Source organism: Mizuhopecten yessoensis, unplaced genomic scaffold (genome assembly GCF_002113885.1).
Source record: "Mizuhopecten yessoensis strain PY_sf001 unplaced genomic scaffold, ASM211388v2 scaffold1255, whole genome shotgun sequence".
Lineage (NCBI taxonomy): Eukaryota > Metazoa > Mollusca > Bivalvia > Pectinida > Pectinidae > Mizuhopecten > Mizuhopecten yessoensis.
This window is the reverse complement of record NW_018403955.1, coordinates 504216-522511: the sequence shown is the minus strand read 5'-3', so window position 1 is coordinate 522511 and position 18296 is coordinate 504216. Positions and strand designations below refer to the sequence as shown.

At 34.4% G+C, this 18296-nt stretch overlaps 1 protein-coding gene across 9 annotated transcripts in view; it reads right to left on the bottom strand.

Moving 5' to 3' along the window:
* LOC110458650 (dual specificity protein phosphatase CDC14AB-like) overlaps window positions 1-18296 on the bottom strand; it is a 38543-nt gene that overhangs the window by 18415 nt on the left and 1832 nt on the right. For 8 of the 9 annotated variants that reach the window (XM_021510497.1, XM_021510452.1, XM_021510462.1 and 5 more), the window contains exons 3-11: window positions 17927-18002; window positions 16048-16128; window positions 9096-9188; window positions 8209-8288; window positions 6065-6131; window positions 5493-5555; window positions 4146-4233; window positions 1492-1722; window positions 370-508 (exon numbers count right to left, since the gene is read on the bottom strand). In XM_021510497.1, the coding sequence (XP_021366172.1) occupies window positions 370-508; window positions 1492-1722; window positions 4146-4233; window positions 5493-5555; window positions 6065-6131; window positions 8209-8288; window positions 9096-9188; window positions 16048-16128; window positions 17927-18002 (918 nt within the window). The remainder of the gene's footprint in view (window positions 1-369; window positions 509-1491; window positions 1723-4145; window positions 4234-5492; window positions 5556-6064; window positions 6132-8208; window positions 8289-9095; window positions 9189-16047; window positions 16129-17926; window positions 18003-18296) is intronic. The other variant, XM_021510488.1, reaches the window with a different exon arrangement.

Here is an 18296-nt window from a genome sequence, read left to right as displayed (position 1 = left end):
AAAACAGTGAGGGTGTAAACCACTGTTAACAATGTGTTCCACTATTACAACAAAACAGTGAGGGTGTAAACCACTGTTAACAATGTGTTCCACTATTACAACAAAACAGTGAGGGTGTAAACCACTGTTAACAATGTGTTCCACTATTACAATAAAACAGTGAGGGTGTAAACCACTGTTAACAATGTGTTCCACTATTACAACAAAACAGTGAGGGTGTAAACCACTGTTAACAATGTGTTCCACTATTACAATAAAACGTCAATGTTTCCATGTATTCTTTCATCATACAATGCTAAGAAGACCTGTTTCTACAATTAAATACAAAAGAGAAAAAAAAGAGTGCCCTAATAATTTTTTGATACATACTCTTCTAAAAAGTTCTGTTGGGGCCCAATGATGGAGCCCGGCCGTGATATCCTGCACCAGGCTATACACTCGGCAGCCGTGAACTTGTAGTGTTTCATCATATAGCAAGCAATCAGAGTACCCGTACGACCAAGACCCGCTGTAAGACAACAAGAAATTGTTTAACCTACTCAACAATTACAAAAACAGTTAATGGTTTATCATAAAAAAGGTAGATATGAATTAAGCACAAATTTCACTAACAGGTGCATTTGTTTCTCCTCAATCTAATTCTAAGCACTGAGGTAGCATTGAAGGACTATAAATGGACATATTGAAATAATAAATGTACTTCAAACGAGAAAAACTAACAAACAGTCATCAGTATATACCACTACAATCATCAGTATATACCACTACAATCATCAGTATATACCATTTGTTTTGACTTGCATGAAAAATGCCCGGTAGTGACATTTTCGAAATTGTGATGATTCTCCAAAGGAAGAAACAAGAAATTACATACCTCATAAAATATAAGTGGTATACATTTGTTATTTTAAGTGACGGAATTAAACTCTGCAGACTCAATAACCCTTTACCTTCCCTTAGGCTAGTTATCTTTTTGCAACTTCTTTCCAAACATTCAGCAGTTACAAAGACTGATACCATCTCAGATTATTTCTTTGAACTTTAATTCATCTCCCTACTATCAACTTTCCATTCTCAATTTCCATATGAATCAAGTTGCTTGAAAGCTTACAGTACTAGTGTAAGGGGAGATATTAGGTTTTTCAGTGTAGGAAGTAATACATGTGTACCCATTATCACCAAGTTGGCTGAGGGTTCTCTCCCTTTAAGTCAATGGGATCAAGTTAACATACTTACATATTTTGGTTCTGAATTAGAAAAGGTCTAAATCCAACATGATTTATGAAACATGTACTGTCCTGTAGCTACAAGAAATGGGACCCACTTCTGTGACAATTTCAGGGATTGAGGTTAACAATCATCCCACACAACGTTTAAGGGCTCTTTAAATCCAGGATAGTAATGACTGTCCTTAAAAAAAAAAGACACAGCTGAAAATTTGAACAATTATGCTAGTTGACTAAGATAAAGTATCAGTGACAGGTGCTGTACCTTTACAATGCACTGCAATGCCTCCCTCGGCATTCTCACTGAGTTCTAAGAAATGCCGCATTATACTGTCGCTCGGCGTACTGCCATCTATGAAGAAAAGGTCAAAGTGGTCGAAGCCAGCATCAGTGAACCGCCGGGCGTCGTAAATTTTCTTGTTGAGCCGCACTATTGTGGTGACGTTGTGTTTTCTGAAGTAAGGGAAGTACGCCTCTGGTGCATGGAGGGGGTAGCCTGAGAAAAAATATATCATCAAACATTGATTAACAGAGCAGTATTCAGACAATTTCGTGTCAAAAAAAAATTAAAATCAATTTACAAGTTAATGATTTTGAATGATTTCATTAAAATTTATCTACTTTCAGCTAAAAAAATGTATTATACCAGTATCTGTTCTTAAGATCATCATTTGCAAAATAATTTACATGCCATATAATTACGAAAGAACACATTTCTAAAATCAATGGCAAAATACATTACAAACAAATCTGTAATAGATAACACAAATCTTTGTATGAAAAATTTACTTTAAGCACAAAGACTTTATTTAGAACATACTGACGTTAACTCTACAGAACTGCATGTAATTCTGACATATCAGGTACAGGTATGTAGATCTGTACACATTGGTTAGGAATCTAGCAGTACATAATGTACATATTTTTTATATGATACTTTTCACTATCTACATGGGTGGCCTGGTAAGATCCTATCACAAAAAAGGGCTAACCACACGACCAAAGTGAAACTTTGAATCATAAGTACCAGTTTAACTATAGCCCTGCCAACCAAACATGTAAAAAGACATTTTACTACATGTAAAACCAACTTAATTTTCGATGAAAAAATAAGCTAGAAAGGACATATCTAAAAACATCCTCAATAACACCCCCCAAACAGGGTGATGACATGTCCTTGTGTGACAGGGGACAGGGTGATGACATGTCCTTGTGTGACAGGGGACAGGGTGATGACATGTCCTTGTGTGACAGGGGAATGTATCTCATTTTAGTGCTCTAGATGCTGAATGATCTTCAACATGGCTGTAACAGATCATCTGTTTGTCCTCATAGGAAAACATATCCTCTACTACCACTTCTGATGCCGTGACATCGTCAATAACATGGCCTGAGCAGGACATGTATAAGTCTTTGTGTGTTCATAGTGAAATGTATCCAATCTAGAGGAACATCACCCAACAGTGCTGCAATTGTTGCCCCCCCCCCCCCCCCCCCCCCCCCCCCCCCCCCCCNGCTGGTCTTTTAAAGCTTACAGAGACAATTTTACAGGGTGGATGTTTAGATTTTGGATTTGGTGGTACAGTAGTCAGTACATTTTATACATGTAAATATCTCAGCAAGTACAAGGCTGTTTTTCTGCCACTACTAAATAGCCAACTACCCTATAACATGCTTTATATAAAACTATTGAGATTCCTTATGCTAATGAGGAAGGTTACATGATCATGACTGGTATGAACCATGCACTGTGTACAATGATGTAGGTAACAGAATGGAAATGGCTGTTCTACTTACTAACAAATCTACAAACAGAATCAGGAATCTGTCACACTTGATATGGACTTCCAAATAAATATATATAGCTTGCTTCTCATTTTTAAACTGTGACAAAAATATTTCTTTTCATTCATAAACCAAAATTGCTTTGAGAAAAGGTATGGAATACCAGGAAGTGATCTCAATTAAAATTATTCCCAGAAAATTTCTTTCTTATATTAAAAAATATATTTTTTGATAGAAATGATAATAATCTATGTTGGCAAGTAATGTATGTGAGGTAATATAGAAGTCTGGTGGTTTACGCACTAGAGGGAGGACAGAAGTTTTGAGATTTTTTGAACAAAGAAAAATTGCTGACTAACATGACTAAATGGATGGTGTTTTTAAAGGCACAGCAACAGAAGCTGTTAGCAGATAGATACATGCATGATTCAAAGGTCACAGCACGTGACTGACATGGCTACTCCGGATAACTACAGCTATAGGTGTAGCACTCAGCGGGCACGCTGATGATGACGTCATACCATTCTCTATCTGGCTCTTGGAGTGGGGACCACTAAAGGCCAACATTTTATGGGGAATGAGCCAATTGAGGTCCCCGTTTTCCACCCGCTAGAGAGGAAGAGAAAATCAAAATCATTCTCATCAGAATACAGTCCAATCCCCTAAAAACATTTATGATGAAGTCAATGTTTTTTGTACCTATAAGAAATCAGAAAATCCTTTGACCTCCAATAGAAACATGGAACTGTCCAAATGTATACACATTACATGAAATACTATCAAAATATTGTTTTGTTTTTTAAATTGTGCAACATTGGAATTTTTCAATTTATTATTTCAATTTAAAACATTTGTGTAAAGGACAAAAGACACTTCTGATTTCCTGTAGGTTCGGTGTTAGTTGACATTGACTTGTATGTAAGTAACAAAGAGTGAGGTTTCCTGTCCAGAGCACATTATCAAACCTGAATCACGGTTTTAACCTTGGTTTAGCTACATTTCCCAGGCCAGAAACCACGAGTCAGGTTTTACAATACACAGTGGACACAAACTTCTCTGCTGAACCGGCGCCAGACGCCCACAGCTGTGATAAGGTATTAGTACTACACGTTTGTCAACACTTAAGGGGCCTACCATTTTCAATCTTGGTTTTGGTATGAGGCCCACAAAAGGCTAAGAATTTGTTTGGCACAATCCAGTTGAAGTCTCCATTTTCTACTTTCTGGAATAAAGAATCGTCATCACTCTCATTAAGAATGACCCTGTGCCTCAAATTAACAAAATAGTGATAAAGAATGTGAAAAGAATTTACAAGAAAATAATCTGATTTAAAATGGACCAGATATACTGGTAACAGCAAACAAATCTACAGGCAGAGGAATAAATACTATATTACAAAAGCTAGATTAATCATTACCGATAAATTAATTATATCAGAACAAATATTCTAGCTCTGTCATAAAAAATAAAAATGGCTATACACAGCATAGCAGTGTTCTATTGGTTTGATTTTTTTTGTAATGTCATGTCAAACAATATTAAACAACATTACACAGTCAAAGGCCAAATAACGAGAAACAACATCACACAGTCAAAGGCCAAATAACGAGAAACAACACCACACAGTCAAAGGCCAAATCTTAACGAGAAACAACATCACACAGTCAAAGGCCAAATAACGAGAAACAACATAACACAGTCAAAGGCCAAATAACGAGAAACAACACCACACAGTCAAAGGCCAAAACTTAACGAGAAACAACATCACACAGTCAAAGGCCCAATAACGAGAAACAACATCACACAGTCAATGGCCAAATAACGAGAAACAACATCACACAGCCAAAGGCCAAATAACGAGAAACAACATCCCACAGTCAAAGGCCAAATAACGAGAAACACCATCCTAAAGTCAAAGGCCAAATAACGAGAAACAACATTACACAGTCAAAGGCCAAATAACGAGAAACAACATCACACAGTCAAAGGCCAAATAACGAGAAACAACATTGACAATATTGTCAATCAAGATATATCACAGTCTTACAAACATGTAGATAGAACGCAAATTTGATCAAACTCCTTTTGTAATTTCATTAAATTACAAAAATGTTTGAAAATCAGTATATTGGATAAATGCATGTGTAGACTTTATCGATATGGAGTTATAGGACAGAGACTTTGTCAATATATTGTATACAAACTGTTGGGTACACTGTAAGATAACACATTCTGTAGCCTACAAAAAAACGACAAACCTAAGTCCTGTATGAAGAGAGAAAGTCTCTGTGTTTTGATGCAAGTAATAACTTTACATCCTACTATCTAAAGTATATTCAGATCTTTAAGAGTGGTACATAATTGATAAAGAGTATTGATGGGCTTGATCAAAGTTTGTGAGAATTTCTACAATTTTTTTTCTACTACAGAGAAAATTATCTTGGGTTTTCAAAGCTAGTTTGATTATTAAGTCATACATACCTCATAATGTTCATATTCATCCACATCAAATGTGTCAAAGTTAAAGAAACCATTTGCTAATGCCTGAAATATATGTATAAACAATTATATAGCAGAAAATAAATCGAAGTGAATAAGCTGGCTAGTCTGTGTTTACCATATGATGCAGTTTAAACTTTATCAAACATATTCAGACAAAAATGTATTAGAAATCAATCTCAGCAGAATTTTGTAGCCAGGGAAGATTAAGAAAGACTTAAACTTGAAGGAAGTCTTGAAGTTGTTATTTTCAAGCTGGAATCAATTGAAGAGCAAATTGGTATTTTTATTATTCTCCCATGTCTAATTCATCTTTACATCAAGAGTATCAAAATGGTATCGATACAAAACTTGAACATTGGATTAAAATAACGATTTGGCAAATTTTCAAAAATACAATTTGACACTCACAATCTATTTAAGGCATTCTGGAGCTTGCACAAAACTTTTTAACCAGCTGCATGCTAAATGAGTCGACTAAACCTGGCCAGACGTTTTATCAGTGCCTTGGCCTGCATATCAAATCTGACAGACAAAGGCAAATAGTGACTTACCTTACTTATACCATGTAAACAATCTAATAGCGTTAGGTTGTATGTACATGCTCCAAAGGAGGCGTCCCTACAACACACAAAAACTAATAAATTACACTCTGTACAGGCGTCCCTTCACCACACAAACTAATAAATTACACTCTGTACAGGCGTCCCTACAACACACAGAAACTAATAAATTACACTCTGTACAGGCGTCCCTACAACACACAAAAACTAATAAATTACACTCTGTACAGGCGTCCCTACAACACACAGAAACTAATAAATTACACTCTGTACAGGCGTCCCTACAACACACAGAAACTAATAAATTACACTCTGTACAGGCGTCCCTACAACACACAGAAACTAATAAATTACACTCTGTACAGGCGTCCCTACAACACACAGAAACTAATAAATTACACTCTGTACAGGCGTCCCTACAACACACAGAAACTAATAAATTACACTCTGTACAGGCGTCCCTACAACACACAGAAACTAATAAATTACACTCTGTACAGGCGTCCCTACAACACACAGAAACTAATAAATTACACTCTGTACAGGCGTCCCTACAACACACAGAAACTAATAAATTACACTCTGTACAGGCGTCCCTACAACACACAGAAACTAATAAATTACACTCTGTACAGGCGTCCCTACAACACACAGAAACTAATAAATTACACTCTGTACAGGCGTCCCTACAACACACAGAAACTAATAAATTACACTCTGTACAGGCGTCCCTACAACACACAGAAACTAATAAATTACACTCTGTACAGGCGTCCCTACAACACACAGAAACTAATAAATTACACTCTGTACAGGCGTCCCTACAACACACAGAAACTAATAAATTACACTCTGTACAGGCGTCCCTACAACACACAGAAACTAATAAATTACACTCTGTACAGGCGTCCCTACAACATACAGAAACTAATGAATTACACTCTGTACAGGCGTCCCTTCAACACACAGAAACTAATAAATTACGCTCTGTACAGTGCTGGTCAAATAAATCTTATAATTTTTTTCTGAAAATAGCTTATTGATTTATAAAATGCAGAATCTTCACTTCAGAAATATAAATTTGAAATTAAACAGTCTTAGCAATGACCATACTAAAGAAAATGTAAGCACTTTTTATATAACTACATATTTTCTGCTCTTTTCACTTTCAAAAATGACATTTTTTTTTATGATTTCAATGTTATCCAATAGTAAAATGATGTGCATAAACCTAAATGATAAATATACCCTTCACTTAATGTATCTGTACATCAGCCCACATATATGTCCATATCTAGGTCTTGGTTTCCATTTAAAAGATTTATTTAGGCATTAAATAATATTTTTGTGAAAACTGAAAAATGCTACAGGGTCAAAGAATTTTTCAAGTTAGCAAAGTTACATTCTTCTTAAATTGAAGATACCATTTATTTCTATTTATTAGAGATGTGATTCAAATTGTAGTAGATATAGTGTACATGTGACATGATGTGTATTACACACGTCTATTTATACTGTAGAGATATATTTTACATACTCTACCTTTGTCTGACTTCATTATGTATTGACATTTCTTTTATACCTCGCTACCTGAACGGGATATCAGTGTTTCTGGCACCATGACAAATAATGTCCGCAATAGAAATCTGAAGACCACCATAATCCTACATTTCAATAACTCCACTGATCTTATCAATATGTATTATGAAACGGAGCATAATCTTGCATTTAAATATCATAAGTCAACTTACAGTATAAGCAATTTTGAAACAGACTATAGGCTAAACTTCACTGGGACCTTTAAAGACTTAAGCATTGTCCACCACACAAATTACATTACTCTTATCGCCATAAATCTCATTGTATTAGCATATATGCTGATTACAAGGAATAACTACAGACTGTAAGTATATCTCTCTACACAGAGAAATACTTCGCCAAATTTGAGGTAAATGTTAAGCTGTGAATTACAGATATAAATCTGCTTGCCTCGAGACATTCAGCCTACAGGGATTTCCTTAATCCCAGGACAGCTTTTTGGAACAGGAAATTTAGACTACCTGGTCTACATGTACAATAGTACCTATTTTCATACCTGAGTCATATACTTGTACAACTGTGACAGTATAACTTACCTGAAAGGTAGAAATGGTGGGTTGGAACCAGCCACTAAAGGCCTGTATGCTTCCTCTGGGGTTTTCTTGAGATAAATAATCTGTAGTACATCAAAGAGCTACATTAGTACAGAAACACTAACATTGATATAATACAGTAATGGTGTAAATAGATTTGATACAAAAGCAACCATTTTAACGTTAGTCCCATATTTCATAGAAAATTAGTGAATCCTCCGTAAGAAAGAGAATAGCTTTATTAAGAAACCCCCTTTAAAATCTCAACATTGCATTTATTTTTACGCTTAGAACTGAACCTACAGGGGGTATATTGAGAATACACAAAGGACTAAGGAGTACCATCTTGATTGTACAGCCAAAACTAACAGTATTAAAGGTATTGCCCAGGAACAACTATTTAAACCTCAAAAGGAATATATCCATCTTTCATTAAATTAATTATATATATATGTGACATCTGAAATATTTGATGCATTGCTCAGCAATTGTCTTCTAAGCTATAAATATTTAGACACGATTAAACTATTAGTCAATTCACTAGCTGTAACATGAGTTCAGTTATAATTTCATTGTTTTCTCTGTCTACTCAATTAGTCTATTCAATTACAACTACCTTGTAATAAATAAATGGGACATCATTTGATTACTAAAAGCAGATCATAAATGTAATGCTGAATTTCCTGTTCCATTCAATATGCAGGCTGCTGTGAAACAGGCGCCCCTGAATTATATCAACGCCCACATGCGATTGATTGACCTATGTAGTTACCATTGAAGCAGTGGAGGTGTGTGTAGGAACACACTAGTGTCAAGTAGTCATACCTAGATAAAGGCTTACTGATGAATAATGTAAATCAGCTAGTGCCACGAACAGTAGATATACTCACCGCATATGATGATATAAGAAACGCTGCGTTAGCTCTTTTTCTGGCATCAAAACTTGTGTAGTGAATAATTCTCTTCTTGGCAAGGGAGAAAGACTGAAAAGAGTAATTTTCAAAATTATTTGATGCTCAATGTTTTATTTGTTTCAGGGAGTTTCTGTATCAATTATATTACCAAATCTTCCTTCTATTTCACCAAATCTGGACTGGATATCAAGCCTTGTTATTTAATACACATATATAGTTGATTAACTCCTTGAAATCTAAGTTGAGTTATTTATTGCCCAACTGATATTTGTCATTAATAGGATGTATGTTAATGCCCTGTATATATTTCATCTATAACAGTTTTACCCTGGCCATGCTAGTAGCAGTAATGTAGAGTTAATTGGTATGTTGAATGCCCTGTATATATTTTATCTATAACAGTTTTACCCTGGCCATGCTAGTAGCAGTAATGTAGAGTTTTTTGGTATGTTGAATGCCCTGTATATATTTTATCTATAACAGTTTTGCCCTGGCCATGCTAGTAGCAGTAATGTAGAGATAATTGGTATGTTGAATGCCCTGTATATATTTTATCTATAACAGTTTTACCCTGGCCATGCTAGTAGCAGTAATGTAGAGTTAATTGGTATGTTGAATGCCCTGTATATATTTTATCTATAACAGTTTTACCCTGGCCATGCTAGTAGCAGTAATGTAGAGTTAATTGGTATGTTGAATGCCCTGTATATATTTTATCTATAACAGTTTTACCCTGGCCATGCTAGTAGCAGTAATGTAGAGTTAATTGGTATGTTGAATGCCCTGTATATATTTTATCTATAACAGTTTTACCCTGGCCATGCTAGTAGCAGTAATGTAGAGATAATTGGTATGTTGAATGCCCTGTATATATTTTATCTATAACAGTTTTACCCTGGCCATGCTAGTAGCAGTAATGTAGAGATAATTGGTATGTTGAATGCCCTGTATATATTTTATCTATAACAGTTTTACCCTGGCCATGCTAGTAGCAGTAATGTAGAGATAATTGGTATGTTGAATGCCCTGTATATATTTTATCTATAACAGTTTTACCCTGGCCATGCTAGTAGCAGTAATGTAGAGATAATTGGTATGTTGAATGCCCTGTATATATTTTATCTATAACAGTTTTACCCTGGCCATGCTAGTAGCAGTAATGTAGAGTTAATTGGTATGTTGAATGCCCTGTATATATTTTATCTATAACAGTTTTACCCTGGCCATGCTAGTAGCAGTAATGTAGAGTTTTTTGGTATGTTGAATGCCCTGTATATATTTTATCTATAACAGTTTTGCCCTGGCCATGCTAGTAGCAGTAATGTAGAGATAATTGGTATGTTGAATGCCCTGTATATATTTTATCTATAACAGTTTTACCCTGGCCATGCTAGTAGCAGTAATGTAGAGTTAATTGGTATGTTGAATGCCCTGTATATATTTTATCTATAACAGTTTTACCCTGGCCATGCTAGTAGCAGTAATGTAGAGTTAATTGGTATGTTGAATGCCCTGTATATATTTTATCTATAACAGTTTTACCCTGGCCATGCTAGTAGCAGTAATGTAGAGTTAATTGGTATGTTGAATGCCCTGTATATATTTTATCTATAACAGTTTTACCCTGGCCATGCTAGTAGCAGTAATGTAGAGTTAATTGGTATGTTGAATGCCCTGTATATATTTTATCTATAACAGTTTTACCCTGGCCATGCTAGTAGCAGTAATGTAGAGTTAATTGGTATGTTGAATGCCCTGTATATATTTTATCTATAACAGTTTTGCCCTGGCCATGCTAGTAGCAGTAATGTAGAGATAATTGGTATGTTGAATGCCCTGTATATATTTTATCTATAGAACAGTTTTACCTTGGCCATGCTAGTAGCAGTAATGTAGAGTTAATTGGTATGCTGAATGCCCTGTATATATTTTATCTATAACAGTTTTACCCTGGCCATGTTGGTAACAGTAATGTAGAGATATATTTTATCTATAACAGTTTTATTGTGTTCATGCTGGTAGCAGTAATGCAGAGATAATGGGTTTATCATCAATAAAAAATTATTGATAACAAACATCCTGATGATTTATTTAGCGGCACATGTAATATGATCACTGTGGACTGGTCAATTTCCACTTGTATGTGTATGTAAGCCCCTGCATCAACCAAAAGGTATTTCCAGGTGTTTTTAGTAGGTTTCATCCAGATGTATACATGTCAAGATTTGGATGTTTGAATGAGGACAAAAAGTCACTGAGACTTATTATCTTAGTGTTTATTTATCTATTCTTTCAGGTGTAAATTATAATGTATAATCCTCTACAAGCGACATTAAATAAATATCAAAGGAAACAATTCAAATCTAAGTGAAAGTCATACAATTAATAATAATAATAATAATAATAATAATAATAATTTGAGGTTCTTATGTAGGTCGTCTCATGATCAAAGCGGTTCACAAATTATTATCCGTGGTTATAGGGCCTTTGCAACCAGCCAATATCTTTCTAAACTCCCTGGGGAGCATATAGCTATATATATAGACGGTGCTGCCATTTTGGCGCACACAGAGCTGCTAGCATTCAACAATTCTAGCTCTGCCCAACCACATACTCATTTACAGCTGAGTAGACTGGAACAAGGCGAAGAAAAGTGTCTTTTTTTTAATCCTATTTATCAAAGCCCCCCCAAAAAAGAAAAAAAGAAATTATATTTTACTTTATCAAGGATGATTTACACATGCAGTGTCAAACTATATAGCTACATGCAATGCAATTCAAAAACTTTTATAAAAACTTATATTTTGCAATAAACTTGAAGGAAGATTATCCCCAATTATTTGCTTTGTGTGATAACTTCCAAATACACAAGAAATAGTTTTCAATTTATCATTGAATCTTGCTGAAATGATGATCAATTTTTGGCTTTTATATATTAAATCATTTTAAATACTCTGAATATATAGCAGGAATACAAAACATTGTGTGATACCAAGTACATGTATTACAATATGAAAATTTCAATATCAAACTCTTGATACCATCTATAAAGTATAAAATAAACCAGACGATGTGTTGTTTACTTATCTTACAACTAGATGTACACCAAACAATTTAATATTTGTACATATACACAATACATACATCTGTGCTAATAAAGATTTTACATAAATGTAAATTACAAGGCTATGGGATCATTTCAAACAGGATCCAAATCTGTTCAACACTTCAAACCAAACCGACATCAGACACACGATACCAACACGCCATACACCTATATCATGTATTCTATACATGTACGGTAGGAAGTTACACATTTTTAAAGTTGAGTGCCTCCGCAAACATTCCCTCATATTGATTTTCCAATATCACTGAATTTATAGCCTGATGCCAATAAAAGTACGGACTTTATTCAAAAGTATTTGTATGTTACATACGGGAGGGAGTGACCGATAAGAACTGTACAAAGGCCTCGTTGATTGACATCGAGTTTAATGGGTACGGCGTATACTTATCATACATAAACACCAATTGTGACGACTACCATCTACCTTTCAGACAACTTTGTCTTTTAAAACTCTACATTTAAAATCCATCCATTAACCATATGCAATTCTTTTTGCAAAGAAGCATTATGTTTGTGACTTAGTGAGCTTTTAAATGAACTTTATATCGACTGACAGTAACACTGTGATGACCTATAGCTGATGTGTAAATAAAATCATTGTAATTACATTTCAGCTCAATCCATTACCCTTTAAATTGATTTCTTTTCAATTAATTGAAATAATTTGATATTCTGCTTAGTCAGCAGAAAATAACACTGGGACAAATACCCTGTATGAAGTAAAGATACTATTTAGAATGGTGTATTTTTGAGACAACTTGTACTCGTTACCTTTAGCTATATCAAAATCTTTTTGTGTATATAACCACGGTACATTACTCTATAAATACTAGCCTGTCACACAGTGACAACTCCTCTGTGGCATGTACATATTTATTTACAGGCGACGTATTTATTTACAAGTGACCGACATTTATAGATAGTACATAATATCAGTCCTCTTTAACAATGAGGTAACTGTCTATATGGAATTAAAGTGATAGACAATATGATACGGCTTATATAAACATTCACATAGCAACAACATTAATACTTGTAAAATGTACAGCTATTTTTAAAATGAATTGATAAATAACTTCATTTCCATTGATACAATTTGCTTACAAAGTGATCATATAACAATTGTGCAGATTTATTTCGGACAAATATATATGATCAAGGACTTAATTGTAACCAACATCCTGATGAAGGGCCATCAGGAAACACTGGCATACCTTCATGTACAACCAGCAATTTGTACAAATAATCAAAGATGTCAGTGCACTAGTCGATCAAAGCCTACACCCACACAACAGGGTGATAGCACACATCCCTGTGTACACCTACATCCTATACACCATTAACAGATGATGTAAAGTAGTCTGGCTTGTTTACAAACACATCCTTGAACAGTTGCCATGTAGGAACAACCTTCACCCCAAATCAAACTAATAGGTATCTAACCAACATTTTTATTTTTTATTTTCATGGTCTATTACCTGGAAACTGAATACCAAATCCTATTCAACATGGTGAAAATTTAGACAAAACAAGTTAGATGCATGATTGTCAACATTCACTTGAGACCTAGATAGTTATCAGAGCATTACAGAGGACAGGGCTCCCGCCAGTTTCCTGTGGTGTGAATGTGTTATGTATACAGTACACAAAATAACATGTCTACAGCCTCTATACACATAGGTGCATCTTCTTCAGAAAATGGCAGACTGCCAAGTTGTGAGGCACTGACTATGTAATCTTGTACATGTATATTGCAACAGCATTGTCTTAAAGCAGGTGTGCGTGTACATATGTTGAGAATTGATTTTGTAGCCATATACCTAGATTACTTGTGACGTATATATCAAGTTTGGCTGTGGTGGAACAATCTGTTGTTATACAGATCAAGTAGACACGTATATACTTATCAATACTTCATTTTACGACTTATGTTACCCTCCCTTACTTGTATGATTTAGTTCATATTAACTTAATCTGGGAACTTTGATCTTGTTCTACCATAGAATTGAAGACCTAAAATCGCATTTAATAAATTCTGTCTCAAAGCAAAGTTCTTCAATGACTAAATTCAACAGAAAATGAAATACTGTAAATCAATTATTCAGCGACCAAATCCGGTCATTGAATAGTTAATATGTGCCTACATATATTCATACACAGTAGAAAAAAAAATAGGCCTTAACAATGTTCAGGAGAGATGTCCAAAAACCACACCTTATGGTTCCTGTTATAGATCAGCACCAGCATAATAACAGAAAACTATATAATCCATGGCAGTCTGCTGACACAACTTAGATTATGACACCATCAACTAAAAGTTGTAAAAGACTATGCATTTCTAATCCGATTCATCAGATTGCTTGGGGTCATCAATTGCTTGTCACTTATGTGTGTCTGAGTGAACAATCAAATCTTGTTGCAATCTTGGTTTTGTCTGATGCAAGTCATTCTAGTTCTTACTACAGTATTCCTAATTTAATGTGAACAATTTTTTTACAGGATTTTTCAGTTTCAGCTTCAAATTGAGTATGGGGTTCTATTATGGAAGACTTTGGAAAAATCTGCAAAAATCCTTTTACAAAGAAAATGGGATACCATATAGTTGTTCATAACTTTTATGTCTGTTAACTTATTGTCCCTAACTATACATAATTCATAAATTACTTAACCTTGACCAGATCAGTGTATTGATTTCTGGGACATCTTTTTACAGTAATTGTTAGCAAAGACGTGCCCTACTTTTTTTGTAATTCCAATCTTAATTATGATAAAACCTTTGCTTAAATAAATGTGAAAAACACCATTCCAATGATACAGTGACAGCAGGAACAGAGATCTAACACTGATTAGGGAAAAGAAACTGATCTAAATTGGTGATTTGTGAGCATGCTCAATATTAATTCCTATGATAGCGTGGAACTGTGTTGGGAGTCCAAACTGAGGTACAGCAGCAGCAGCATTCACAGAATGTTGTTCTGGCACTTCAACATCACAAACACTCAAACAGGAAAATCTTTTTACAAATATGTTACTCATGAACATGCAATTTAAACAACTTCAAGATGCAAAGTTTCAATATAAACACATGTATTCTATCTTATGCTAAGATATAGAGTAGAGGATTGGTGTGAATCAGAACAGAACATAATAAATAGACAGTGAACGGATTATGACTTTATAACTACATGGCACTTGTGTACTAGGGTGTGAAGTTGTAACAGAATAGAAAGTTGAAGGTAGATGTATACTGTATTCAATGTAAGTCTATGTATCGGTTATAATATCACTGGTAATAAAAGTATATGCTACTTGTTTGAGTTGTGTAAGTAGAACTTCCAGGAAATCATTTGAAAAAATAAACACCATTTTGTAATACAAAAATAACTGTCTTGTTGCCCTGTTCAGAGGCACAACGGGACAATCTTCCTTCACGATTCCACTATCCCACCAGATGCTGCTGCCTGGTTGTCCATTCGGGTGCCTTACAGCTGGTGTTCTAACTTCAAATGAACACTCATAGTCAAACTCATTTTTTATAAAAGGTGAAATATCAAATTGTTTCAATAATTCCATTTATGTCTGAATGTCTAAGTAATGAAATAAGAGTTGAAACACAAAATCATATTAGATATCAAGAATGTTATTTTTTTGTATATAAGAGGGTAGGGAACCTGGAGGGAAAAAAACAAGCATTTCAAAAATACAACATAATGAGATTTGATGGGTAAAAGGCATTGTCCTTTTTTCTTTGATATTTTTGGTGAATCAAGACTCCATGCACGGATGCAGTAAAGCACTTACATCTGTGACATAGTTATCAAGGTCATTTCCTGTGTTGTCGCAATCATTATCACAGTTGGTCAAACTTATACCACAATGAGCCTGAAAAAGCATGTGATATATTGAACTTAAAAGGTCCCTAAAAATCTGAAATGAAATGTTTCAAAAAAGTGTATAAATGCCATTAACATGTCTGAAAAGTGAAAATACATGCTAATCTTAAGTTTGGCAGAATTCTGAAATCTTGTTTGATTTGATCTCTGCATGGTGTACGACATAGCATGATTCACTCACTGCTTGTGGTTTAGTTGTAAAGTTGAAAATACAGAAGAAACCAAAAAACTTATTCTATCCTCTTACTTGATACTGTAAATATATATTGTCTGAAAAAATGCTAAGAATCACATAAATATTTAAGTTTAACTGTCAGGTAAAATTTGAGGTTTACATATATATATACAACTAAAAATATACTCCATTAGATGCAGTGATCAATCTACTATCAGTTTTAACGGACCTTTTCCACTCTATTGTAAATGGGTTTTACAATGTTACATTTCAGTATTCGTTCCAAAACCCTACGAATCCCTGATAATCAAACCCTACGAATCCCATCAAACCCTACGAATCCCATCAACATTCTGTAAGTATAGGGCCAAGGACTTGAAGTTGTCAGTGAATATTAAGCCAACTGGCCTAACCGGCCCAAATCCTTTTCAAACATTACATATTTAAATTTGTTTCTTCTCTGAATAATTTTAAAATAAAAGTTTAGCATATTTGTTTCATCATAACCTGAATGTTTGTTTGTGTAAAGAAGAAAAGTCAATGGTTCCAAGGGATTAAATTGTTTTTTACAAAATGAACTAATCCACAAACTGACTTTGGTCATTCAATGGCCAGTGACTCATCGTCTCCTCATTTGTATACATGTGCATTGATGTCTACAAGGTACTGGGACTGACACCATGTTTATAAAACTTATAACTTATACTGTTTTCAGTTGATGACCTGATATGAGAAACTAATGATCAATGTAAAATTCAGTCCAGCAATGTCAGGATTTAGTGTGAGTATTTAATACATGACCCAACCTTTAAAACCAGTCATTGTCAACAAATGTGTACTTAGAAGTTAAACGGTCACATTGGACAACTTTTGTTGGTACTCAGCCAAAAAAAAACCACCAAGATTATGTATCATTGGCTATGCATGTGATGTTGATGAAGGAGGGCAACATTTACTGTAATAAAGTATACAGAGCTTGCATTCTTTTTCAATGAAAGACCATCACATCACCGGTTAATTACAATTTAACAATACTCTGTCATACTTGAAAATAGAAAACGACATGCACGAGTCATTTGAATTCACCTTTCAATCTGATAAAAGTACACTCACAGAGTCTGAACCTTCTAGTTTTCGTAACAAATAGATTACTCCATGTCATTTTATTGTGAATTTTTTTCCTACAGGCTACAGTGAAATTTCATCTTTTACTAAATGATTTGGAAATTTTAACTTTAGATAGCTGGACTTGTTACAAAATTATGCAAAAATGTTATGTCCCACCCAGTACAATATGTTCTTGTGAATTGGCAAAAACTACTTGCCCAACTGATTTGTTTAGTTGTGATGGTTATAGGACAATTGGGTTTTCCAAGTCTGATACATATGTAGTAAATGATGAGACATGTGGGATTCAATGTCAGCTGGTCCTGAAAACTAGAGGTGAGGACAACTGAACAGGTATATCCAGCCTTTGATCAAGAAAACTATTCACCTCTCTCAAACTTTGTTTTTTTTAATTTCAGGAAGAGTTTTGGAATAAAATTTTAATACTGAACATGCAAATATTTATAAAACTACACAATTTGTGTAATTGTTGCTTTGTACCTACCTTTAATTTTTTGTTGAGTTTACAACAGTATCTGTACAGCAATGCCAAATTCAGTGGCCCAAAGTCTGCATAGAAGCTGTAAATAAAAAGTTGCACTTGTTAAAAAAAACATTTAAAATATACTGAAACAGATATACTGGCTACATATTGTGATGGTCATTTATCGTGTGTGTGTGTAAAACAACAATTAAAACTTACTTGTTGCCTAGGGTGTTTAGCGTAAGAGACACTTTTTAGGTGTACTTGCCTTAAAGGCAAAATCCTTAGAACAGCATTTTAACATATTTCTTTCAAGCATATCCTTTTTCTGGCAATGTTTGAAGTTGTAATTCAAAGAGAAATGTCAAAAAGAGACAATAAACGGAAATTG